This window comes from Brachycentrus maculatus, unplaced genomic scaffold (genome assembly GCF_059751285.1).
Source record: "Brachycentrus maculatus isolate JH-2025_06_01 unplaced genomic scaffold, ASM5975128v1 h1tg000863l, whole genome shotgun sequence".
Classification (NCBI taxonomy): domain Eukaryota; kingdom Metazoa; phylum Arthropoda; class Insecta; order Trichoptera; family Brachycentridae; genus Brachycentrus; species Brachycentrus maculatus.
This window is the reverse complement of record NW_028281589.1, coordinates 56505-83046: the sequence shown is the minus strand read 5'-3', so window position 1 is coordinate 83046 and position 26542 is coordinate 56505. Positions and strand designations below refer to the sequence as shown.

The 26542-nt window shown below is 35.2% G+C and overlaps 2 protein-coding genes and 1 non-coding gene across 4 annotated transcripts in view; 2 read left to right on the top strand and 1 right to left on the bottom strand.

Annotated features, from left to right (window-relative positions):
* The window catches only part of LOC148299991 (neurotrimin-like), a 45376-nt gene extending 42194 nt beyond the window's left edge, over window positions 1–3182 (top strand). The window contains exons 10-12 of one of the 2 annotated variants that reach the window (XM_088275412.1): window positions 146–227; window positions 1297–1349; window positions 2898–3182. In XM_088275412.1, the coding sequence (XP_088131538.1) occupies window positions 146–227; window positions 1297–1349; window positions 2898–3127 (365 nt within the window). In that variant the 3' untranslated portion in view covers window positions 3128–3182. The remainder of the gene's footprint in view (window positions 1–145; window positions 228–1296; window positions 1350–2897) is intronic. The other variant, XM_088275411.1, reaches the window with a different exon arrangement.
* A 5500-nt stretch (window positions 3183–8682) lies between these two features.
* The window catches only part of LOC148299989 (uncharacterized), a gene marked incomplete at its 5' end in the record, with an annotated part of 48535 nt that continues 30675 nt past the window's right edge, over window positions 8683–26542 (bottom strand). The window contains 9 exons of the mRNA XM_088275419.1: window positions 8683–8786; window positions 10901–11568; window positions 13734–15641; window positions 19521–19621; window positions 20200–20367; window positions 21471–22555; window positions 23276–23303; window positions 24516–24653; window positions 25900–26086. Coding sequence (XP_088131545.1) covers window positions 10903–11568; window positions 13734–15641; window positions 19521–19621; window positions 20200–20367; window positions 21471–22555; window positions 23276–23303; window positions 24516–24653; window positions 25900–26086 — 4281 coding nt within the window. The remainder of the gene's footprint in view (window positions 8787–10900; window positions 11569–13733; window positions 15642–19520; window positions 19622–20199; window positions 20368–21470; window positions 22556–23275; window positions 23304–24515; window positions 24654–25899; window positions 26087–26542) is intronic.
* On the top strand, window positions 12510–12582 carry TRNAG-ACC (transfer RNA glycine (anticodon ACC)). The gene has a single exon. It is a non-coding gene; the product is annotated as a tRNA-Gly (tRNA).

Below are 26542 nucleotides of genomic sequence, written 5' to 3'. Positions count from 1 at the left end.
GGGATTCTTCTACATCTTTAGCAAGAGAGTTCTTGCTTGCTTTATAATTTTTGTTATGATGTAAACATTTTAAATTTTAGTTTGTAATGTATATGTTAATTATTATCGAATTAATTGAATTGAATTGAATATTACATCTTTTTAGGTCCAGTTCATACCGCGTTCTACATCCTGAAAGGCCTTACCCCTGCTACGGCTTATGAAGCACAAGTTATTTCAAGAAATAGGTAAATCCAACATAAAATTTGGTACATTTTACTTATTTTTCACTAGATTTTTTTAATTTGAAAACATTAAATGATTTTTTTACACATTGACTGCCACGGCAATGTTCAGAATTCCCGTCTAAAAAGCCAATTTCATTTAATCAGATTATTATTGTATATTATCAAACCATATCCGCTCCCTAGGTGGAGTATATGGAGTCGACAAACTGTCTCCAGGCTTTTCTGTTGGCTGCCAGCTCCCTTGCATCCTCCCAAGTCAGATCCGCGTCCCGAAGTTCTGACGAGAACTGCCGACGAATTGTCAGCAGTAGTCATCCTGGGCGGCGCGAACCTGATGCCTTGTATAAGAGGCAAGCTTGATGGCGGCTCTCGGGAGGCATGCGGAGTACATGGCCAAGCCAACTGAATCGCCTTTTCTTGGCGACAGTTGTGACCAAGATTTGCTTGTTCCTATGCCTTATCTCTTCATTCATCACAAAGTCAAACCACCGCACGCCTAAAATTCTCCTCAGACACTTATTCTCGAAGCTCAGTACACGGCTGTTCTGGGCCCTTGTAAGGTGCCATGTTTCACAGCCGTATAAGAGAACAGGAGCAATGCGGGCATTGCATAGGCGGCATTTGGTCTCCACCAAGTATAAATCAGATTACATTACTAAAAACTCTAATCATAGTACATAATTATATTTTCTGTTAATTTATTAATAAATTTTCTGTTCATGTAAGCCAGTATTGATTTTTGTTCTCTTCCCATGCTCCATCTATCCATATTAGCACTGATATACTAGGAATTAGATGGTAGCTGCAGGTATATGGCAAGTAAACACAGTACGAGATAACTCCTAGTCGGCGTCCTTGTAAAGAACGCTATCTACGAGTTATCTCGTAGTTGGCAGTAAACGTGTTAAATAACTGTAGAAAAACTCAGTATAGAAGTACTGATCAAACATAATACCTAACTATTGTTTGGCAAAATTACAAATTGAGGTTATGGTTACAGAGAATATATTCTATATTCTTAAATAATATTTTCATATTTTTTTGTAATTGTACGGTATGTTTTTTTTAGATACGGATGGAGTAAACCTTCCTCGATATTTCATTTCTTCACTCGGGAAAATGGTATGTTTATTGTTCTCTTGCATATTACTTGTATTATCAATTTTTATTCTGTTATATGTCTATGAGACATGGCACCTTACAAAGGTTATGTAGTCTTCTTATTTTATTTTATTCTATTATCTTTTTTATTTGTTCGGGAATTGTACAGCTTTACATTTAAAAAAGTATACAATAAAAAATAGTTATATTAACAATAATAAACATTACATTACATTAACAAAAATAGTTACATTAATAAAAATAAGCCCATTTAAACAATTCCACATTTATGTTGTAATATTTAACTATTTAAACATTAAGAGATGAAAAAAAGAGTGGGAGTTTGTGTTATTCTTCTTTATTTAGTACTATGTCCTGTCATTTTCCGGTCCGCTCCTGGGAGGTGGAAGACCAGCTGTCTCTCCATCGTTTAGGCTCTTCCTGGGGGTCTGCTCTCTCTTATGCTATTATGTTATGTAGTATGGTTATGCAGCATGGTTAGATTTTGTAAAAAAGAAGGAAATACTATACTTAGCAAATGCGGTGTAGGCCGCAGAAACCCATGGTCACAACTGTCGCTAAAAAAGGTAATTCAGTTGGCTAGGCTATGTATATACATACCTCCCGAGAGCCGCCATCAAGCTTGCCACTTCAGGCGGCCATCAGGCTTCTGTTCACTGCTAAATATCCATCAGTAGTTCGGGACGCAGAACTGATTTGAGAGGATGCAAGGGAGGTGGTGGCCTGGAGGTAGTTTGTGGATTCCATATTCTCCGCATAGGGAGCAAATATGATCAAGTGAATGAATTCACACCAAAATTAGATACATCCACAGTATAAAAACAACAGATACTATTGGATGTGGTCGATTTTGATATGGAACAACACAAGTTATTAAAATCTTCTTCTTCTTCTTCTTTTTTCAGGACTATGTCCTGTCATTCTCCGGTCCGCTCCTAGGAGGTGGAAAACCAGCTATCCTTCCATCGTTTAGGTGGTCTTCCTGGGGGTCTGATCCCGCTTATGCTGCTGTCCGCTGCTATCCTCACCACTTGATCCGAACTCGCTCTTCCCACATGATTTCTCCAGAAACGTCTTTTTTCTCTTCCCTATCGCACAACATCTTCAACATTGCAGTTTTTTCTTATATCTGAGTTTCTAACTCTGTCGCGAAGTGTTAGGCCTGCAATGGGTCGTAGAGTCTTCATTTCGGATGTCCTAAGAAGGCTTTTTGTTCTCGCGGTGTCGGCTCTTGTTTCCGTGCCGTATGTCAAAATCGGTCTTACGCAGGTCTTATAGATTCTCACCTTACTCTCTTTCAGTATGTATTTATTTCTCCATACAAAATTTTATAAGCATCCAGCTACAGCAGAGGCCTTGTTTGCTTGTTCTCTTATTTTCATTTTATTCACTAATTTTTGAGTGTGTCTAATCGGACGCACCAAAATAGCTCCATAAATACCCAGACTCCCATATTCTTCTTCGTCTATGTTGAGTTGTCAAAATTCCAATCATTTTAATCGCAACTAAAAAAGTTTCTCTTCAAATACCTATAAATTTCTCTTCCAGACAACAGATCTTCGGAACAGACTATGTTTTCACCTTCGATGGAAGACGGCTTCTTCGAAAGCGTGCTTTTGAAGACCAACGCATCTGACTTCTACGCCACGGCGGGATCCATGGAAGCCGATAGAGTCCCGTCTTCTTCTTCTCCCGACCTTCCGAACTCTGCTAAAAATGTTGTATTTAATCAAAATTATATTGTCCTCATTCTAGGCTGTTTAAGGATACTGTTTTGAATCTAATAAAGGAAAAAATACAAAAAAAGTGGTATTAATTAACACAAGTTATTTATTTATTTTATTTAATTTTATACATACTCGGACAGCTTTCTGAACAGACTGTGATATTTTTTCTTACATAGTATCCACTATACACAGGAACAGTGTCTGATATATACTAAGACAGTGTCCTGTACTATATACCATGACATCTTCAAGTACACATATTTGGACAGTGTCCGGTACTACATACCATGACAGCTTCAGGTACATATTGGGACAGTGTCCGGTACTACATACCATGACAGCCTCAGATACATAATGGGGCAGTGTCCGGTACTACATACCATGGCAGCTTCAGGTACATATTGGAACAGTGTCCGGTGCTACATACCATGAGAACTTCAGGTACATATTGGGACAGTGTCCGGTACTGCATACCATGACATCTTCAAGTACACATATTTGGACAGTGTCCGGTACTACATACCATGACAGCTTCAGATACATATTGGGGCAGTGTCCGGTACTACATACCATGGCAGCTTCAGGTACATATTGGGACAGTGTCCGGTGCTACATACCAAGGCAGCTTCAGGTAGATATTTGGGCAGTGTCCGGTACTACATACCATGACATCTTCAAGTACACATATTTGGACAGTGTCCGGTGCTGCATACCATGACAGCTTCCAGCACATATTGGGACAGTGTCCGGTACTACATACCATGACATCTTCCAGCACATATTTGAACAGCGTCCGGTACTACATACCATGGCAGCTTCCAGCACATATTGGGACAGTGTCCGGTACTACATACCATAACAGCTTTACATACATATTTGTACAGTGTCCGGTACTACATACCATGACATCTTCAAGAACACATATTTGGACAGTGTCCGGTACCACATACCATGACAGCTTCCAGCACATATTGGGACAGTGTCCGGTACTACATACCATGGTAGTTTCATGTACATATTGGGACAGTGTCCGGTATACTACATACCATGACAGCTTCAGGTATTATTGGGGCAGTGTCCGGTACACACACCATGACAGCTTCAGGTACATATTGGGGCAGTGTCCGGTACTACATACCATGACAGCTTTTAGTACATACTGGAACTGTGTGATATATACTTTGCCTCCGTAGTGTAATACTCAGCACGCTTGGCTACCGTTCTGGAGGTCCCGGGTTCGATTCCCAAGGGAGGGTCAATAAATGTAAGATAAATTATTCAATATTATCCTGATGCAGGGGGCTGATCACCTTTCCTTTATGTGTTATCTAACGATCAAGATAACACTGCAAGCATGTAGACATGATGCAGTGCCCTATGCACCATTGGGGTGTGGATAAAGGTTTGAAGAATACTAAGGAACAGTGACAGTGTTTGGTACATACAGGGACAGTTCTTGTACATATTAGGACAGTATACATCACATACCAGGACACTGCCCTAATATTAGTGCCCTTTGCACCATACAAATTGAAAATACTGTGTAGATTTGTTTTAAATATCTTTATTACAGTGTTAATATAAAAAATAATAAATTCATTGTAAATTCTGTTGATAATACATATGTACAAAAATAAAATTTCATTATATATATATATATATATATATATATATATATATATATATATATATATATATATATATATATATATATATATATATATATATATATATATATATATATATATATATATATATATATATATATATATATATATATATATATATATATATATATATATATATATATATATATATATATATATATATATATATATATATATATATATATACATATATATATATATATATATATAAATTCAAGTATACGTTCTTTGTCACAGACAAAAATAATTTATAAAATATAAATAAAAACAGTTAAATTTAAATAAATCACATGAAATAATTTAAGTACACATTTTTACATTTTCACATATATTACTATCATTACATATTAAGTAAATTAAATACTTAAAAAATAATTTGAGTATTTTTTAGAGTTAATTATTTAAATAATCCTTTAAGCATCTGAGATAATCTACAAAAATAAAAATATATACGTTGGTTTGCTCAAAATATTAAATCCGCTAAAATAATTCACGTAATGCATTGAATTTTTTACACAATATTGCATTCGAATGTCGTTGTTGACATAAACACGCTTTGTTTAAACAGTTTTTTACCTCAATGACAGAGCCGTCTGTTAAATTTAATAGCAACACAGAATAGTATATATATATATATATATATATATATGAATATATATATATATATATATATATATATATATATATATATATATATATATATATATATTATATATATATATATATATATATATATATATATATAATACATTTATATATATATACATATATATATATACATATATATATATATATATATATATATATATATATATATATATATATATATATATATATATATATATATAATATAAATATATAAATATGTATCATATCAATTTTTCTTTCCTCACGCTATCCTTCTTACACATATTAACAAACATTTTAGCTCGATCTACTTCATAAGAATTTAAACAGATGGCGCCTCGAACTCCCAAGTGAATTTTCTAAATTAGTTTCTATTTTTTTGTTAAAATTCAAAGAAATTATAGAAAATATGTTCAATCATGAACAGATGTATGGTTGATAGAGTGATGAATGATACACAATGAACATTCATCACTCTATCAACAATGTACAATGATCATTAAAACCGGCCAACGACATCCATATTCCTTTTATTTTACTAAAACTTATTAGCCTCTTTCAAGACATCTATAATACATCTAAATAATTTATCAACTAGAATTATTTATTATTAAAATGATCTAAAAATAAATTTGGCATAATTTGACTTACTTATTTATATTTTTATTTAATTCTGTAGACTGGTAAAAGAATATGCTTTGGTTTTTTTACTGATAAAAGTATTAAAATTAACTTAATGAAAGGATCATATCGCTCACTCCTTTCAACAACGTCATATATGAAAAACCTGATTTTTCAGGAGAATGTTTTAAAAGTTTAAGAGTATCTATAGTAAAATGTATTAAAAATATGTATCAAGTCACTTATGAGCTTTTTACTGTGCAACAGATCTTTTTAGGTAAAACCTGAAGGTTTTTTCTCCATTTGAAAATTATTAAGTATATTTAAAAAATAATTAAACAATAAATTATAACAATTTAATATAAATATTTTTCAAATGTAGAAAAAACCTTCAGGTTTTACCTAAAAGGATCTGTTTCACAGTAAAAATTTCAATAAGTGGCTTAATATTTATTTTTAATCCATTGTGTTATATTTTGAAACTTTAAAAACGTTCTCCTGAAAAATCCAGTTTTTTGATTTATGACGTTCTTGAAAGGAGTGAGCGATATCTTGTAATTTGTAACATATCCAAAGCTTTATGTTATACTGGTGCAAATATTATATTAGGTAAATTTTTGCTTTTTAAACCATATATATTTCGCTCTACCTTGATCATTAATCATATAAAGGCAAGCTAATCAATTCTGCGCTTCAGTTACCAATCCAGGGTGATATCAAATCGATTTATTTTTTTATTTTTAAAAGAGAAATATTTGTGTTTTTATTATTTACACAAATATTTCAATTTCATACTATTTCTGTGAGCCTAAGCGGCTCATTATTAAAAATAGGTGTCAAATTGTGGTAGAGTGGGTTCGAGAACCGAGAAACTCTGACTTAAGAGTCTGCGACACTATCCACGGGACCACAACCCGATACTTCTATTCTTCTTCTAACATATAGTATTGTGTTGGATTAACGCAGCGTAATCTTGATGGTAAGTAAGTATTCTGATCCTAAAGCCAAGGACTTCAAGGGCAAACGACCAGCATTAAGGGACCCACTCACAGAGCGTCAAATTCTACAAATCGAAATTATAAAAATCTGTAAGAAATTACTTATATTACAGATTTTTATAAATAAGATAAGGATTTTAAATATCGTTTTATACAGAGTGTCTCAATCCGATATCCCTGCCAAGCGTAATTAGCCCATTTGAAACTAATATCGCTCACTCCTTTCAAGAACGTCATAAATCAAAAATCGTCAATTTCCAGTTGTGCGTGTTTTCGGAATGCCCAGAAAATGTACTATATCCCAGCAAAAGCGGCATATTGTTAACTTAATATTTACCCGCTACAGGGCAGAAAGTGTTGTTTTTGCATTTTGAAGAAAAGGTATTGTTTAATTATTTTTTTTAAATATACTAAATATTTTTCAAATGGAAAAAAAACCTTTAGGTTTTACCTAAAAAGATCTGTTGTACAACAAAAAGTTCAATAAGTGGCTTGATATTTATTTTTAATAGCTTGTATTATATTTTTAAACATTAAAAACGTTCTCCTTAAAAATCAAGTTTTTTGATTTATGACGTTCTTGAAAGGAGTGAGCGAAATATGAACATATATTTCTTGTATAATTCATTTTAAAAAATGTAAGGTGTACTGGCAAAAAACGTCAACTCAAAAATATGCAATTTTGACTTAATGATGCGTATTATAACGTTTTCAAGATTGGTAAAATACACTAAGTAGTTTGAAATGTCATATATATGAGGTTTTAAAAGTAAATTCAACTTTAAGTTTAATAGCGGGTATTTTATTCAGGCTAAAAGCTCTAAAATAACAGGGATCGCTCAAACTGGGATTTTTGAGTTAACCTTTTTTGCCTTTCATGAGATGTCAAAAAATAATATGAAAGTGGTATTACACATAGTGAACGATGAATGATAAGGGGAGTGTTATATTACCATACCGCAAAGTTAACAATGCTTTTAATATACAAAATACAAGATTTTGAGTCAATCCAAATACTTGTTCACAAAATCTGGATTATCTCCAATTACAGGAGTTATTTTCATATTATTTTTTGACATCTCATCAAAGATGAAGAAGAATATGGAAGTCTGGGCATTTACGGGGTTTACGACCGTCATAGGCTGATTTAAGTGATCACTTTACACACGTGTAACATTCACCAATTCTACCCATTATTGACAACCACACTACTCAAATTCTTGGAAGTTCTATGTATATGAACCAATTTAGAAACCTTGTTCATGAATCACTAGAACTTCACTAGAGACATCTATTGGTGAGATGTAAAGAAGCTTTTTATTAAGCGGAAACTCTTATATTAGTATGTGAGATCCGAATCCTGGATTATAATCACACACATGAGAAACGCCAGAAAATACCATTTTCATTTTTATTATTAAGCTTATAATTATTATACGTGTGTAAAGTGATCACTTAAACCAGCCTATGACGGTCGTAAGCCCCGTAAATGCCCAGACTTCCATATTCTTCTTCATCTTTGATGACATGTCAAAAAATAATACAAAATACAAATTCTTTTTATCTATGTTCAGATATTAGGAGCAAATAGAGTCATTGAAAGCAAACATAGACATCTCCGTATTGTATACTCTGCAGCAATCACTCTTCATCTTTTCTCGCAAACTCCATTTTCTGTTGCTCCTTGATCTTCTTCATTTTGGCGTAGATCGACGCTTGTTTGTAGTTGATGGGTCCATAGTCCTTCAGATCTGCATCCGCGTATATGAGCTGGTCATTGATGTCCGGCTTGTAAGGCTGCCCGATAAACAAAAATAAACACATATATTATAATTTGATGAGAAGTAATGAAAACAACAGATTAACAATGAAAAAAATTATAATACCCTTTCTTCAAAATCCTCCGTAGTGTAATGGTCAGCATGCTCGGCTACCATTCTGGAGGTCCCGGGTTCGATTCCCAGGGGGGTTTAATAAATATAAGTGATTTTTTCACTCTAATATTAATTCAATATTACACTGGACTGGTACCTGAAGTGGAGGGCTGATCACCTTTCCTTCATGTGTAAACGATCGAGATAACACTGCGTTTATATGAAGCAGTGCCCTATGCACCATTGGGGTGCGGTAAGGGTTTATTATTATTATTCTTCAAAATGCAAAAACTACACTTTCTGCCCTTTAGCGGGTAAATATTAAGTTAAAAATATGCCGCTTTTGCTGGAATATAGGGCATTCCGAAAACATGCACAACTAAAAATTGACGATTTTTTATATTTGACGTTGTTGAAAGGAGTGAGCGACTTGTCAAAAATGTGTGTGATATTTAAAAATGTGTGTAATATTTAAAAATGTGTGTAATATTTAAAAATGTGTTTTATATTATTTATTGTGATTAATGTTATCATCTGGTTATTATAATTTATTAATTTTTCATAAAATAATAATGATAAAACCCTTATCCGCACCCTCAATGGTGCATAGGGCACTGCTTTATATAAACGCAGTGTTATCTTGATCGTTTACACATGAAGGAAAGGTGATCAGCCCCCCGCTTCAGGACCGGTCCAGGGTAATATTGAATAAATATTACAGTGAAAAAAAATCACATATATTTATTTGACCCCCCTGGGAATCGAACCCGGGACCTCCAGAACGGTAGCCGAGCGCGCTGACCATTACACTACGGAGGTGAACAAAAATTTTTCATAACATGCTGTATACTTTATGATAAAATAGTATATTTTCTCTTTTTAAGTATATTATTGGTTCGAAAAGTATTTATCTAAACAAGGATGAACATAAAACAAGGAATGATGCATTAGCCTGAAGTATTTTAATTATTATAGAAAATAATGTATTTATCAAACTGAATGTACAACAGTCGGGTTGTGGTCCCGTGGTTAGTGTCGCGGACTCTTAAGTCACAGTTTCTCGGTTCGAACCCTTACTTACTTACTTATAACCCTTATCCACACCAAATGGTGCATAGGGCACTGCATCGAATTGACGCAGTGTTATCTTGATCATTACTTACATGAAGGCAAGGTGATCACTCTTGCGCATCAGGAACCAGTCCAGGGTAATATTAAATAAATATTACAATGTAAAATCCCTAATATTTATTTTCACCCCCCCTGGGAATCGAACCCGGGACCTCCAGCACGGTAGCTAAACACACTGACCATTACACCACGGAGGTGGACATGAACCCACCCTACCACAATTTGATACCTATTTCTAATAATGAGCCGCTTAGGCTCACAGAAATAGCATGATATTGAAATATTTGTGTAAATAATAAATACACAAATATTTATCGTTTAAAAAAATAAATAATATTAAAAAAGCGTATTATTTTTGTATACACATCAAAAGCAGCTACATCCACAAAGGAAAGGATGAAAAAATATTATTTACTAGTTACATATATTTGGCATTCGGGAGATTCAGGCAAAAAGTTTAATAGACAATTATACTGTAGCCGTACAGGAGAAAGTGACCAACTAACAATATGTATGTCGCTTACACATCTCATAGTTAAATCTTGTAGTTTTTTAAAGTTAGTAGACACCTTTAAAAGCAAATGCAAGGTTCTTTCGTTGTGGTTATCAGCCATGGGCAGAATGGTGAATGTAAATATTATTTAATATTGTACAAAGTGACCACTTAAACAAGTCAATTACAGGTCATAAGCCCTGTGAATACCGAGACTTTAATATTCTCCATTTAAAATGATTTCTTCATCTATGTCTAATATGTAAGGAGTAGTTATTGGTATATCAACATCAAGAAATCATTTAAAATGGATGCTTTATCAATAAAAACAATGAATTATTCAAGTTTTTATTAAACCATTATATCACTTTTAACATTCTAATTTGTAAATAAAACAAAAGCATGTCACCTACCTTCAAATATCGACATCCTCAAATTTTAAAGTGGCGTACGGAGTTCTTTGCCTATTTTTGAGGGCGTCATCCGTCGCTTTCTCCGCACTTGTTAGTTTGTTAGTCGCAGAATCCTTCGAGAAAAGGTGCCTGTTAGTCCTGACTTTCTCGTTATATTTTTTATTATGATCATCTAGGTCCAATTCAGCATAAACCAAACGTTTTTGAGGGATAGTTTCCGATTCCTCTGTTTTTGGAATGTATTTGTGCTTGCTCAGAGACGCGATAGTATAGGTCTGCTTTTTGAGGTTATGAGCCGTTTTGTTAGTTTGCGAGTCGCGCGTCAACAGGTCGTGCAGACGGTTCATGTTTTCTCTATGGGCGGGGTCTATTTGGCATGTGTCATTTTGTATGTTTTGATTAATTTCGTCTTCGACTTTACGATTCAGACGATTTTCAGATGAGTTTTTACGTGGTTTATATATCAAAGGACCTTCTGGTTCGTCAATGTTGGCTGTTGCATCGTTTTTCAGCGCTTTTCGTTCTATCTCTTGGGCGGAATGTATGGGTTGGAAATAGCAGAAGCTGTGATGTTTTTGCAGCGGTTGAAATGTCGGTCTGACCGTGCTAGGATGGGTTTGGTTAAGATTGTGATTTGAGTCGTGCCTGTATCCTAGCGTGTTAGTGTTCTGAAAATATTTACAAAATGAGCCCAGGGAACTTATGTACAATGGAGAGTATTGAACTGTGCAATAGGGAAAAATATCACTTCGGTTTTTATCAAAATCTCAGCTAAAATCATTCAATTTTTATATAAGTAATTGGTGTTCTAGTAATTATACTGTCCTTACAAAGAACATGGTCGCTCTATATTGATTTTAATTAAAAATACAATAGATTAGTAGACATTTTTATAATGGCAACATGAGAGTATTTTTACAGAGCTTTTTATAATTTAATTTTTCAACAAACTAACCAATCACGTCGCTTCCCCTCAGGGATAGGCAGAGAGAAGAGTTTGGTTCTTGATATTAGTTTGAATTAAAATACCATAAAGATGTAGAAGTAATTAAAATGGCAACACGGAAGTCTAAGTATTTTTACAGAGCTTTTTTATAATTTAATTTTTCAACTAACTAACCGATCACGCCGCTTCCCCGCAGGGACAGGCAGAGAAAAAAATCTGGTTGCTCAATATTAATTTTAATTAAAATACAATACAGATGTAGAAGTTTTTATAGTGGCAACACGGAAATCTAAGTATTTTTACAGCGCTTTTTATTATTTCGTTTTTCAACTAACTAACTAACTAACCACAATGATTTCCGCAGGGGTAATAAGTAGAGAAAATAGAATACCTCACCACTCTGTCTTTGCCAACAATCTTCGCCTCTTCCACATTCATACATCTCCTCATACATACCCGCCGATTATGACTCCTGACCTGACTACTTTCCAGTATTTGAAATACTTGATTATTAGATTTATATTATCCACTGACACTTTGTGATGGAATTGCATTTTTTAATATATTATTAGATTAAAACCAATACTTTTAGCTTTTCCACTTTATTTAAAATAAAGAGGAAAAGCTAAAAATATTGATTTTAATCTAATGTAATCTTTGTCCGCCTCCGTAGTGTAATGGTCAGCACGCTCGGCTACCATTCTGGAGGTCCTGGGTTCGATTCCCAGGGGGGGTAAAATAAATATAAGTGATTTTTTCACTGTAATATTTATTTAATATTACCCTGGACTGGTACCTGAAGCGGAGGGCTGATCATCTTTCCTTCATGTGTATACGATCAAGATAACACTGCGTTTATATGAAGCAGTGCCCTATGCACCATTTGGTGCGGATAAGGGTTTTTATTATTTTATTATTATTTAATCTAATAATATATACTTGATTATGGCAAAGTTTTCCTCATTTAGTTTTTAATTCAATTTTTTAAAGCTAATAGCTGTGTTTAGAAATGACCAATCAAATTATAAAAAAACAACTACCGTAGAACGGGGCTACTTGAACTTTGATGTGTTACTTGAGCCCAGTACAAAACTATGATTTAAATCTGTATTTGGTCTACAATAATGAACGTATTGTGACAATAAGTGTCACCTGTCAGGGAAACAATAAATCATGTCGATACATTCATTACTGTAGACCAAATACAGATCTATTTTTTTTTTACTGGGCTCAAGTAACACATCAAAGTTCAAGTAGCCCCGTTCTACAGTACTTCAATAGAAGTTGTCACTAAGTTTGACTGTTTGTGGGAAACGCTTAAAAGCATCTTTTACATACTGTAGGTAGAGAGCGGGAGACGCATATAAGCGTTCTATTTGCTTACTTTTGGTAGAGTGCGAGAGATGCCAAAAAATTGTACAGATGGGAATCGAGTTTGCGGGTACTTGTGATTAGTATACTGAGGGTCGGGTGGCAGACTGCCAGAGTATAATTAGGGTCGGGGTTGATGAACAAAACCGCCCGACTACAATGTGTTGATAATTAAGGCAATTATGGCAATCAGTGCGTAAATTTGGTTGCGTATTGCATATTACTAGTCCCTATACCTCGGTGGTTGGAGCGCTACGTGCAGCGCAGTCAAGGGATAACTGGAGAAGTCATTGCTTCCACAACCCTCAGTAATGAGGAACAAAACGGAGAAGAAGTTCTTAATGTATTTGATAATTTGATTGAATTCTTCCCAAATTATTTTACATAGTAAAAGACGCCTGAAAACATGAAAATAATGACGGTCGTAAGCTCTGTAAATACCCAGACTTCCATATTTTCCTTCATCTTTGTCGAGACGTCAATATTACCTAATAATTTAGTTAATTAAACAAATACCTGTCGTAAATTTAGTTCTCTAATTTTAGCCTTGATTAAGGAGTCGCTTTTCTCGCGAGTACTTTGGCTAAATTGTTCTCTGTATTGAGAGACTCCTTTGGAACTCAAGCTGCTCTGACTTCTCCTTATCGAGACATTTGCCGGGTTTTTAGGGATGGGTTTGGGCAAGAGATGGGGTATTTGCAGCGGAGCTTTATCCGGTTTGATTGGCATCTGTTGTTGCTTGGGCAACACTCTGGCGACAGTCTTTGAATCCTCCTGGCTGGCGTCTAGACGTTCCAAGAATCTTTTGGTGTGGGAATTGGTTTTCATCTTGGCTTCGGTCTTTTTGTCCAAGGTTTCAAACAGTTTTTGAGCGTTGGAACCGAATTTAGGGTCATCCATGGTCTCGAACAGTTTTTGAGTGTTGGAACCGAATTTCAGGTCCATTTTTCTGACAGGCGTGTTTTCTAGGGGTTTTGGAGTCTTGCTGCTCACTGTTGGCCCAAACTTGAAAGGTTTGAAGTCATCTTTTTTAGGATCTGTAAGCGGTTTAACTTTCGGCGTAGCGTCTACAATGCTAGGAGAGACTTTTGTGCCAATTTTTTTGTCCGCTTTGTGTATCTTTTGCAATTCATACTGAAAAACTTTTCTAATCTCTTTATTTTCCTCTTTGATATGATTTGTGACATTGAAAGAATGGTGTCGAGACATTTTGCTGCTTTTTAGCTTCCCTTCTTTGAACGACTCGGTCTTTTTGACTTCAGAAGCTTTTTCATCCGCTGCGTCTAGTAAAATACCACTTTTAGTGGTCCTCTTAGGGAACGTCAAAGATTGAAATTGGGGTCGGGTAGGTTTTTCAACGCCACTTTTTCCTTGTTTGCTGTCTTTGTCAGTCTTTGTTTTTCTCGGCATGGTCTTTGGCGTCTCTCCAATGGGTAAAAAAGTGCTGTGAAATCGGCCATCGGTTACATCGGAAGAGCTTTTAAAGCTGTGAGATGACTTTAATTTGCTGTTTGATCTTTTAACTGGTATTCCTAGCGTTTGCGCGTGCAGGAGACCAATTTGTGAGGAAAGATTGGCGTAAACGTGTTCTCTGGGTGATTTTTTAGTATTTTTTTCTAATACATCTGGAGATTTTAGAGTTCTAGGTGCCGGCGTTGGAGTTTTGCTATCACTTCTTCCGGAATGATTCCTTTTCGAAGTGTCTAGCGGACTGTTTTCATAGATCTGTATCGAATCCGTCAGATTTTGGAAGGAGGCGTTCATGCTGTCCATGATCAGACTTGTGCTTGGCAAAGCCATTTCGGGCGACGAAACGGAAGTATAAAAAAGATTGGGATAATTCGCGTAGATGACGCTTTCCTTACGCACCAGATCTTTGTAAAGTTTGTCGTTTTTACTGACAAGAACATAGTCTATCGTTTTGGTATTTGAATCCGGGTAGAATCGATCTAATTTCCTCTTCCTTGCTGCCTTCATTGAACTGAACTGCGGCTCATTTCTCGCGTCTTTTTTGACGTTGAGAGAGTTGAATTTTTGATCCGAGTCTTCTTCGGATGTGTCTCCGTTCGATTCTCCGATTTTATTCAGCTGGCTGTTGTACATCGTGGAATTGGCGCACTGCGGTATGAATTGGAGGGAAGACTTGACGTCTAGACCCGGGAAGTATTGCGACTCGTTTACGCTGGCCTGGGTGAGAGTTTGAGTGGACACGGAAGGGACCAGTGTGTTAACAGAGGTGTTTGACTTCGAAAAGGTGGAGAAGCTTAGAAGGGCAGGGTTATGAGAATAAGGAGGGCAAGATATAATCCTCGGGGTAAAAGAAGGATTGCATTCCAACTGCTTTTCCAATCTTGCTTCCGGAGTCCTAGCAGCGCTTTGTAGCGCTATTGCCCGCACGACTCGCGGCTGTATCACTTGAACAGGCTATACGCCGGCATTTTATGGAATCCGATTGTAATATTAGTGCAACACAAAAACAGCGTCAAAGACATGCAGAGCGTGAAAAAAAAACAACAACAAATTAGAAATTAAACACAAAAAACGGCCAAGTAACATATCTGGTCACAATATTGGCTGGTATGGTCACAAAGCACCGAAAATCTGACCAAATCAGTTTATTTATTTATTTAAGTTTTATTTAATATACCACCATTTTTTTAAATCTATTTGACACGTGTTTCGATGCATTCCGCATCATTTTCAAACACACTTTTAATTTTTGGTTTTTGTTTTACTTTTCACCTGTAGACGAAAACATCTGTAGTTTTCGAAACTAGTCGTGTGTAATGAAATAAAACTCATGTAGTGTAATATACATGTGTTTAATTTTAAAAATAATTTTCAAACACCATATGTTTGTAATATGATGTTTCGATGCATTCCGCATAATTTTCAAATACCGTATCTTTGTAAATGGTGTTTGTAATATGGTGTTTGAAAATGGTGCGGAATGCATCGAAACACGTGTCACAATAGATTGTAAGAGATAGTGGTATTTATTAAGTATAACCTAAATTAAAAATAGATAGATTTTACCACAAAGTGACTGCCGAATCAATTAATCTAACCAAATTTGTTGTCACTGTGACCAGATGTGTTACAAGGGCAGCTAAAACAACTAACCAATTGCCAAATTCTACAACATACAGTCGAACCAGAATATCGGTAGTGTAAAGGCAAAGGGGTATATCTGTCTCAGACCAAATTTTACAGGAGAGCATAAACAAACTTGTGAAATTAAATAACTCATTTGTTTTATGTATTTTTATATGAACATATCGCTCACTCCTTTCAAGAACGTCATAAATCAAAAAACTTGATAATATAACACTCTCCTTATCATTCAAAGTTTACTTATTGTAATACCACTTTGATAAACACTAATGTGTGACTACCGGTGTCGGAATAATCATTCCATCATCAGGTCATTAAAATAAAATAACTACGGTCTAATATTTATACAAAAAAATACATATATATCGCTCACTCCTTTCAGGAACGTCATAAATCAAAAAACTTGATTTTTCAGGAGAACGTTTTTAAAGTTTAAAAATATAATACAATGTATTAAAAATTAATATCAAGCCACTTATTGAACTTTTTTCTGTGAAACAGATCTTTTTAGGTAAAACTTGAAGCGTTTTTCTCCATTTGAAAAATATTAAGTATATTTAAAAAAAATAATTAAGCCATACCTTTTCTTCAAAATGCAAAAACAACACATTCTGCCCTGTAGCGGGTAAATATTAAGTTAAAAATATGCCGCTTTTGCTGGGATATAGTACGTTTTCTGGGCATTCCGAAAACATGCACAGCTGAAAATTGACGATTTTTTATTTATGACGTTCTTGAAAGGAGTGAGCGATATCTCAGTAAACTAAATAAGTATTGCTAGTACAGCTATATCCTTTTGCCAGATTATGGAATACACTATTTTAGACATTTTGTGGAACAAACTTTGAAAATGAAAAATTTGACAGATATACCCCTTTGCCATTACATTACCGATTTAAGAGACCTAGGCATAAGATCAAAAATCTTTAAAAGAGAGTTGGATTAAGGTCCTGTGATATTATACCTCTGAAGGAATATAAGAGAAACTTCTTTTTAAGAAAATTGTTATAACTAGGTTCAACTATATTCAGTCTTACTTCAATGTTTTAAATGTGCTGAAACTAATTACTTGATACATATTGAGTTTCGAGATTTAAAATCGTTATATTGCATTAATCATTTTTATATTCCCGCCTCCGTAGTGTAATGGTCAGCATGCTCGGCTACCGTTCTGGAGGTCCCGGGTTCGATTCCCAGGGGGGGTCAAATAAAAATAAATGATTTTTGCACTATAATATTTATATAATATCACCCTGGACTGGTACCTGAAGCGGAGGGCTGATCACCTTTCCTTCTTGTGTTAACGATCAAGAAAACACTGCGTTTATATAATGCATTGCCCTATGCGCCATTGGGGTGCGGATAAGGGTTACTATTTTTACTACTATTATATAATGCAGTGCTCTATGCGCCATTGGGGTGCGGATAAGGGTTTGAATGAAAAAATTACTAAAATTAAATATCCTAATACAGGCCCTATACATAGCCAAGTGGTGCATAGGGCACTGTATTGAATTGATGGGGTGTTATATCAATTGTGATTTTATGAAGGCAAAAATACGCATACATCTAAAGACAGTTAGAACCTCGAAATTCATATTCCTTACTCAGAAATATATGTGAAAAAAATCACTCAAAATGTCATGAAATTTGTAAGTATGAAAATATATTTTAGAATTGCTCCAAATGGCATTTAATACAGCTCTCAAATGTACGTATTCATATATCTCGTAAATATTTAACCTTATAATGAAAACTTCATATAAAAATGAACACATAGGGCGATTGTCCACTACCCGGAATTCGACCGTCCGGCAGTCCGGTTTTGTGAAATGAAAGCGACTACGACAGTTTAGCGTGATGGAATTTACGCGCAACGTGTTCACGCACCGATCAAGAGCTCCAATCCGAAGAAAGATGGACAAAAGCCCAAGCCGATCCAACTCAATCATCGTTTTAAAACGCTAACTGACGTGCCGGACGGTAAAATTCCGCATAATTCTGTGTAGTGGACAAACGCCCATACGGCGTTTGTGCACTACACGGACTTTTACCGTCCGGCACTTCAATTAGCATATAAAACGGATGATTGGCTTGGATTTGCTTGTGCTTTTGTCTTTGTTTCTTGGGATCGGTGTGCTCGATTAGTGTGTGATCACGGTGGGCGAAAATTCGATCATGCTAAACTGTTATAGTCGCTTTTATTTTACAGGAACGGACTGCCATACGGTAAAATTCTTACGGTATATTTGGTCCCTGTAAGTTAAACTCTTTTCTCTCTTTTCTACAGACTTGTAATGTGAGACCTTGGAATGGGTTTTATCATTGGAATGTCTCAATGGAACGGCTTAGTGGACTGGTATCTCAATTGGCCTTGTGGAATGGTATTTGTCAATTGAACTGTCTACTGTCTATGCTACTTGTGAGATCTTGATATGGGTTTTGTCATTGGAATGGCTCAGTGGACTGTAATATACTTTTTTAATTACTTCCATTACATGCTAACATCGCTCACTCCTTCCAACAACGTCATATCTCAAAAATCATCAATTTTCAGTTGTGCATGTTTTCGGAATGCCCAGAAAACGTACTATATCCCAGCAAAAGCAGCATATTTTTAATTTAATATTTACCCGCTACAGGGCAGAAAGTGTTGTTTTTGCATTTTTAATAAAAGGTATTGTTTAATTATTTTTTTAAATATACTAAATATTTTTCAAATGGAGAAATAACATTCAGGTTTTACATAAAAATATCTGTTGCACAGTGAAAAGTTCAAAAGGTGACTTGATATTTATATTTAATACATTTTATTATATTTTTAAACTTTAAAAACGATCTACTGAAAAATCAAGATTTTTTTTATATGACGTTTTTGAAAGGAGTGAGCGATATGATCCTTTCATTAAGTTGATTTTAAATTTAATACTTTTATCAGTAAAAAAACCAAAGCATATTTTCATACCGGTCTTCAGAATTATATAAAAATATAAATAAGTAAGTCAAATTATGCCAAATTTATTTTTAGATCATTTTAATAATAAATAATTCTAGTCGATAAATTATTTTGATACATCATAGACGTCTCAAAACAGGCTAAGTTTTTTTATAAATGACTTTGTTGAAAGGAGTGAGCGACATATACATCTACTGTGTGAATTAAAACAACAATTTAACATTGAATCAGACCTTATTGGGCGCCTGCTGGAGTCCGTGAAATGGGAGATTCTCATACACTCCGGGATTATCTATTCCCGCTGCCTCATTATCAGCAACACCATTCAGCGGAGCTGTAAAAAAAGGAAAAAACAAAAATTCAGTACAAAAAGTGATAATTTTCAAACCCAGATAGTTCAACTTCCTAAGAGTAACAAATCCATTTTAACCATTTTAGTAAATAATAATTTGGATAATTTTGTGGCAACCCACTCTACCATGGCAACCCAAATCGAGTGAAATAACGAACACCCTACACGAAGCCCGCAACGAACGGAAACGAGCCCGTTACACTTCGCCGCCGCCCGTCCTCAGATCGACACGTATTTCAACTGTTCTCATATTAGAATCACGCGATTATTCTTAAGTATTTTCTTGATTGTAATTTTATAGAACTGAATAAATTTGTGTTAAAAGTAATCCGCTTTCATCTTGCTTCCCTTCTGATAAATTAAAGTGGTATTCAACTAGAAACCACAATTTATATAGCGCCATTTTCGTAAAATACTACCTCAAGGGCGCTTCGTGAATACACGTAGTTATATAAAACTATATGGGTGTTTTATTATATAAAATGCAGTTCCACCTTTAAATATCAGTACAAAACTTAAATTTTAAATACTAAAATTTAGCTTCAAAACAGAATTCTTACCATCTCCGGGTTTTTTTCGTTTTCTCGAGTTGGAGCTACTCCGTGATTGGTTAGAATTATCTAGATTTCCAGAGTTTGAGTGGGAGTTGTTTGACTCGTGGTTATTATTATCATTAATGGTGTTATTCTGAGTGTCAACGGTTTTAGGGGGGCGTCTAAAGGTTACAACTAAAATAAAACAACAACAAAACACAACATTAAACAAATAAGACAAAACAAAAGTAATTAGCTGCCATGCAAAGCGGGAGTACTAAAAAACAACAAAGCTTGCCAAAATTCTTTGTATTTTTAGCAGCATGTAATATGAAATACTTGTATCTTAGACTCAGTTATAAAAACCATAAAATATCTTATCATTATCATTGTATTATTTTCAAATCTTTGTATTTTTAGGTCTTATTTTCAAATCTTTGTTTTTTTTGTCCGCCTCCGTGGTGTAACGGTCAGCGTGTTTAGCTTCCGTGTTGGAGGTCCCGGGTTTGATTCCCAGGGGAGGGTGAAAATAAATATTGGTGATTTTACACTGTAATATTTATTTAATATTACCCTGGACTGTTCCTGAAGCGCAAGAGTGATCACCTTGCCTTCATGTAAGTAATGATCAAGATAACATTGTGTCAATTCGATGCAGTGCCCTATGCACCATTGGGTGCGGATAAGGGTTATAAGTAAGTAAGTAAGTATTTTTAGAACCATAAAATTTGAAATGACCGTATCTTAGACGTAGATACAAAATTCATGCGATATTATCATTATCATTGTTTTTTTTTTCAAATCTTTATATTTTTAGCAGTACCGTAGAACAATACTAATACTTAATGCATTACTTGAGCCCAGTACAAAAAAAATCTGTATTTGGTCCATAATAATGTACGTATCGTGACAATAAGTGTCACCTGCCAGGGACACAGTAAATCATGTAAATTTTTTTACTGGGCTCAAGTAACACATCAAAGATTTAGATCTGCATATCTACAATAATGAATGTATTGACATAATTCATTGTTTTCCTGACAGGTGACACTTATTGTCACGACACGTTTATTATTGTAGACCAAATACAGATTTTAAATCTCTTTTTTGTACTGGGTTCAAGTAACACATCAAAGTTCAAGTAGCCCCGTTCTACGGTACTAAAAAATAAAAAAAGAAGCATGTTTAAAGGAAGAAAATGAGAACATATAACTATTCTTAAAAAAAAGTGTGCTGAAATATAAATAAGTAAATTACGACCGATCGATCGATGAAATTATAAAAAAAAAACTAAATACCTCCTTCCGATGGGATAATGACGGGTGAGTTGGCTTGGAAAATCGATCTTAATTTGTTTTTCTGACCCCCTTTTTTGTCTACTCTTCCTTCCTTCAACGAAAACCCAACAAGGCTCAAGGCTCTCCGGTTGGACTTGGTTCTGTTGGCACTCCTGCAGCTATCTCTTGCCCCATCACTGTCGCTGATACATTCATCCTCATCGCTCTTCAAATTCTTCCCGGACCTCAAAATGTCCATTCTACTGAACATTTTGAATATCTTACACCTCTTCCGCTTAGGTTTTTCCTTCTTCATCAGATTCTTACACTTTTCCTTGTCGAATTTTATGTTCTGATTTGCGTCTTTTATTTCGGCATCGTCAGCTACGATCGCGTCTGTTTCTTTGCGCTCCAAAATGCCAATTTTGGCGAAATCTTTTTGGCCAACTTCATCTGTGACGCATATTTCTTCGATATCCGTATCCAAGTCATTTTTATTTATCTTGGATACATCTCTCCCGAGTTTTTTCGGACTCAATGAATGGTTTGAGTTTACATGAACTAAAACGCCTGGTTTTAACGGCCATTTATTACCAGCTCTTCCCATGTTTCTATTTGCAACTGTACTATCCGATTCATCTTTTGTTTGACTCATTTCATTATCGTTAACCGATACGTCGTTGTTATTATCAGCGTGGATTGAAGAATTTGAGTTTTTAGTTACAGAATCCTGCAACTGTCTCGAAATTGTATTAGTTTTTTCATTCATTTCATTACAAATTGTTACATTTGTACCAGAAACGAGGTGTAAACTCATGTTGGACCTTGCATTTTGCCTTGCCTGCAATCCAGCCTGATAACTGGCTTCCAACTGACTCAAATCAGCTTGCAGCCTTCCAGAATTTGCCGAATTCGCTAACGGGTTTAGATTCCCCGCGAATTTTCCTTGCGGGATGATGAATTGCCCTTGCATCGGGACCAGCCGGGACTTTTCGTTGTACTGCACGGGGTTTGCGGGATGGCAGATTCTGGGAGATATTCCCGGAATGCCCTGAGACACGATCGCTTGGACTATCGAAGACTCGTGTTGAGCTTCGTAAGCGGTACTGATAGCGCAAACACATGCCAAACAAAAGCGCAAGCCAGGAAAATAAACATGAAAAGAAAAAGAAACAATAAAACATCAAATTGAAAAACAAACTAAAATAACCCATCACTTAATGAGTTCAATGATATGTTCTGATAGTGATATTGATTTCATTAAATGAACTTTTAACGTATTCATCAAAAATACATATATGTACATAGAAGTGAAGCATGGAGTTGGCAAAATTAGGATGAAAATATGAAAGAATGCACTCAAAATGCCATCTCTCAGTGCGGCAAAACTATGTATGGTAGATGTTCCAATGGTGATATAAGGAACGAATGCAATTTCATTAATTGATTTGGCAATCACTTTGAGGTAATATTTATCAATTTTCAATTTAAATTTACTTGGTAAACACTGCCATTTCTTAAAATCTATTGAGACACGTGTTTCAATGCATACTGCCTCATTTTCAAGCACCGCATTGTTGAAAATTGTGTTTGAAAATGATGCGGAATGCATTGAAAAACGTGTCACAATAGATTTAAAGAAATAGTGGTATTTACCAAGCAAAATTTAAATTAAAAATACTGCTTATCCTTAAAGAGAAATTGCCACAGGCCTATTTTTTTTAGTTCTCACTTTAATTAATTTTTTGCTACATACATTTTAATCTAGTTTTGATAAAAATATCAAGTTCATGCAGAAAATTTAGGTTTTTTTTTATTTCTCTTACCTTTCTTCCAACGGAACTGGACTATTGTCTGTTGGTCCATAAGCATGTTAGAGTGAAACAGAGGTCAGATTATTCATTGTTAGAGCATGCGCATGACAGAGATGCACGGTGTTATCGTCCAATATGAAAAAAAGAGTTAAGTCAAAATTAATAAAGCGATTATCATGCCAAATAAAAATTTCTCGTATTGATCATTATAAAAAAAATACCAAAGTACCAAAAGACCCCGGTTCATATTTGTTTGGAAATCGTATTACGCAGCTCGCTGCTAGTTGAGTCATAGACGGCACGTCTTTTCGAATGTGCAACCAAGCGCCGACCGAGCGAGAGCAAGATAATAAGCGAAAGACCAGAAATCAGATCAAACAAAAGAGTCTAATTGTCTCGCTTTCTCCATGTTGTAATACCACATTTATTAGAGTGTAAGAGATAATCTGTCGCTGGCAGACAAAAAATCCCTTATCCACACCCAATGGTACATAGGGCACTGTATCATATTGATGCAGTATCTTGATCGTTACTTAAGTGAAGGCAAGGTGATCACTCTTGCGCTTCAGGGACCATATAAAATAAATTAATTTTCACCCCCCCCCCCCCCCCCCGTGGGAATCGACCCCGGGACCTCCAGCAGACAAAAAATTAACGTGATGATCTTGTGATGACGTCTCATCACATTCACAAGTAGTTTTGTCTAATTTTAAAACAAAAGAGGTATTGATTTTTCGGGAATTGCACAGTTTTACATTTAAAAAAGTATATAAACATAAAATAGTTACATTAACAATAAAAAACATTACATTACATTTTGTCCGCCTCTGTAGTGTAATGGTCAGCACGCTCGGCTACCGTTCTGGAGGTCCCGGGTTCGATTCCCAGGGGGGTCAAATAAATATAAGTGATTTTTTCACTGTAATATTTATTCAATATTACCCTGGACTGGTACCTGAAGCGGAGGGCTGATCACCTTTCCTTCGTGTGTAAACGATCAAGATAACACTGTGTTCATATGAAGCAGTGCCCTATGCACCATTGGGGTGCAGATAAGGGTTTTATTATATTATTATTACATTACATTAACAAAAATAGTTACATTAATAAAAATAAAGCCAATTAAACAATTCCAGAATGCAAATATTCGAGAAATGCTCCATGACCCGTGAAAAGAGTCAATGCATAGTTGAATTTGCGTGTTTTTTAATGAAAATTCAAACAATTAAGGTGTTAGGTTAGGAGCACTTACACTTGGAGGCTTTCCTCTTCCTCCGGCAGACGCAGAGTATGATGATGCACAGCAGCAGAACCAGGAGTAGAAGGATGCCTATTCCCGCAGCTACCAAGAAGGCAGTTCTGCTCCACCAACGCCACCAAGGAAGGCTTCCTGGAATTCCAACAAAATGTTAAATTATCCAATTTCTATTGATGTCTTAACCAAGATGAGGAAAAATTTTTATCGATTGTTGCGCGGTATGATCGATAATCCTGAAATTATCCGGAACATTGGTCTGTATGTTCCCGATAGTTACCTAAGACAGCGTCGGCATAGATTGTTTCACATTCCTATACACAGGACCAACCTGCCGATGGTTATGCCTGTAGGAAGAGCTACCGCTATGCTGAACAATATCACATTGGATATTGATCTGTTCCATGTGTCCGAAGGAGTTTTCCGAAGCGGGATTCTTCTACACCTTTAAGTCTTCTTGCTTACTTTTAATATATACGCCTTGAATATTGTTTGTTATGTATTTATTAATTTTTTATTGTTGAATAAATTGAATTGAAATATGAAATTCTGACAGCGTTGGCCAGTGCCAATTTTCTAAATTCCCCAAAAATCTAATTCAATTTCCCCTATTTGGGGCAAAACAAAGTCCCGATACCCCACAAATTCCCCGCATAATAATCCCATGGAAAAAAACAGTTTTCATTAAAAAATCAACTACTTACTATTTTTAATTTTAAATATTAACACCCTAATTAGGCCTGTCCGCCTCCGTGGTGTAATGGTCAGCGTGTTTAGCTACCGTGCTGGAGGTCCCGGGTTCGATTCCCAGGGGGGGAGGTGAAAATAAATATTAGTGATTTAACACTGTAATATTTATTTAATATTACCCTGGACTAGTTCCTGAAGCACAAGAGTGATCACCTTGCCTTCATGTAAGTAATGATCAAGATAACACTGCGTCAATTTGATGCAGTGCCCTGGGAATCGAACCCGGGACCTCCAGCACGGTAGCTAAACACGCTGACCATTACACCGCGGAGGCAGACAAGTACATAATAAGCAAGGTAAATAATAAATAAAAAATAAATAATAATAAGAATAATAATAAACCCTTATCCGCACCCCAATGGTGCATAGGGCACTGCTTCATACATATGAACACAGTGTTGATCTTGATCGTTTACACACGAAGGAAAGGTGATCAGCCCTCTGCTTCAGGTACCAGTCCAGGGTAATATTGAATAAATATTACAGTGAAAAAATCACTTATATTTATTTGACCCCCCGGGGAATCGAACCCAGGACCTCCAGAACGGTAGCCGAGCGTGCTGACCATTACACTACAGAGGCGGACAAAAATAAATAAGGCACACGAAAAAGAAAAAAATAGATCCCTCACCTTGTACAACAAGCATGCAAGGATCCGATATGCCAACAGTGTTGTTGGCAGTGCAGACAAATGTCCTGGGTCCGTCCACTTCCGAGTTGATGCGGTCCAGCTTGAGGGTGCTCTGCGATCCACGCACATAGTATGCGCTCTCCTCAATAGTGTCGTTCTCATCCTTTATTGACCACTCAAACAAAACCTGTAAAAAAAATCAAGTGCAAATAACCTCACAACATTTTGAGTGTGTCCAAATACTTTTATTAGTATTTTTTTTTTTTTTTTTTTTTTTATTTATTTCTTAAGTTAGCTTATATTAAAACTAATATAAACTATTATATACATTTACATCATCTTTATATATTTACATTTCCTTACAGTAACTTAGACATTTATTTTTAAATTCTTTCAGACACTTTTCATTCTTCATACATTCAGGCATCTCATCATACATTTTTAAACCCTTATACATCAAGCAATTTTGCGACTCAGCTCTTTTCAATAATGGTAGTCTTATTTTATCCTTTTGTCTAGTAGCATATTCATGACAATTTTTGTTTAAGACAACTGAGTATGTGAGGTCCGAATCCTGGATTATAATCACACACATGAGAAACGCCGGCAAATATCATTTTAATTTTTATTATTTAAGCTTATA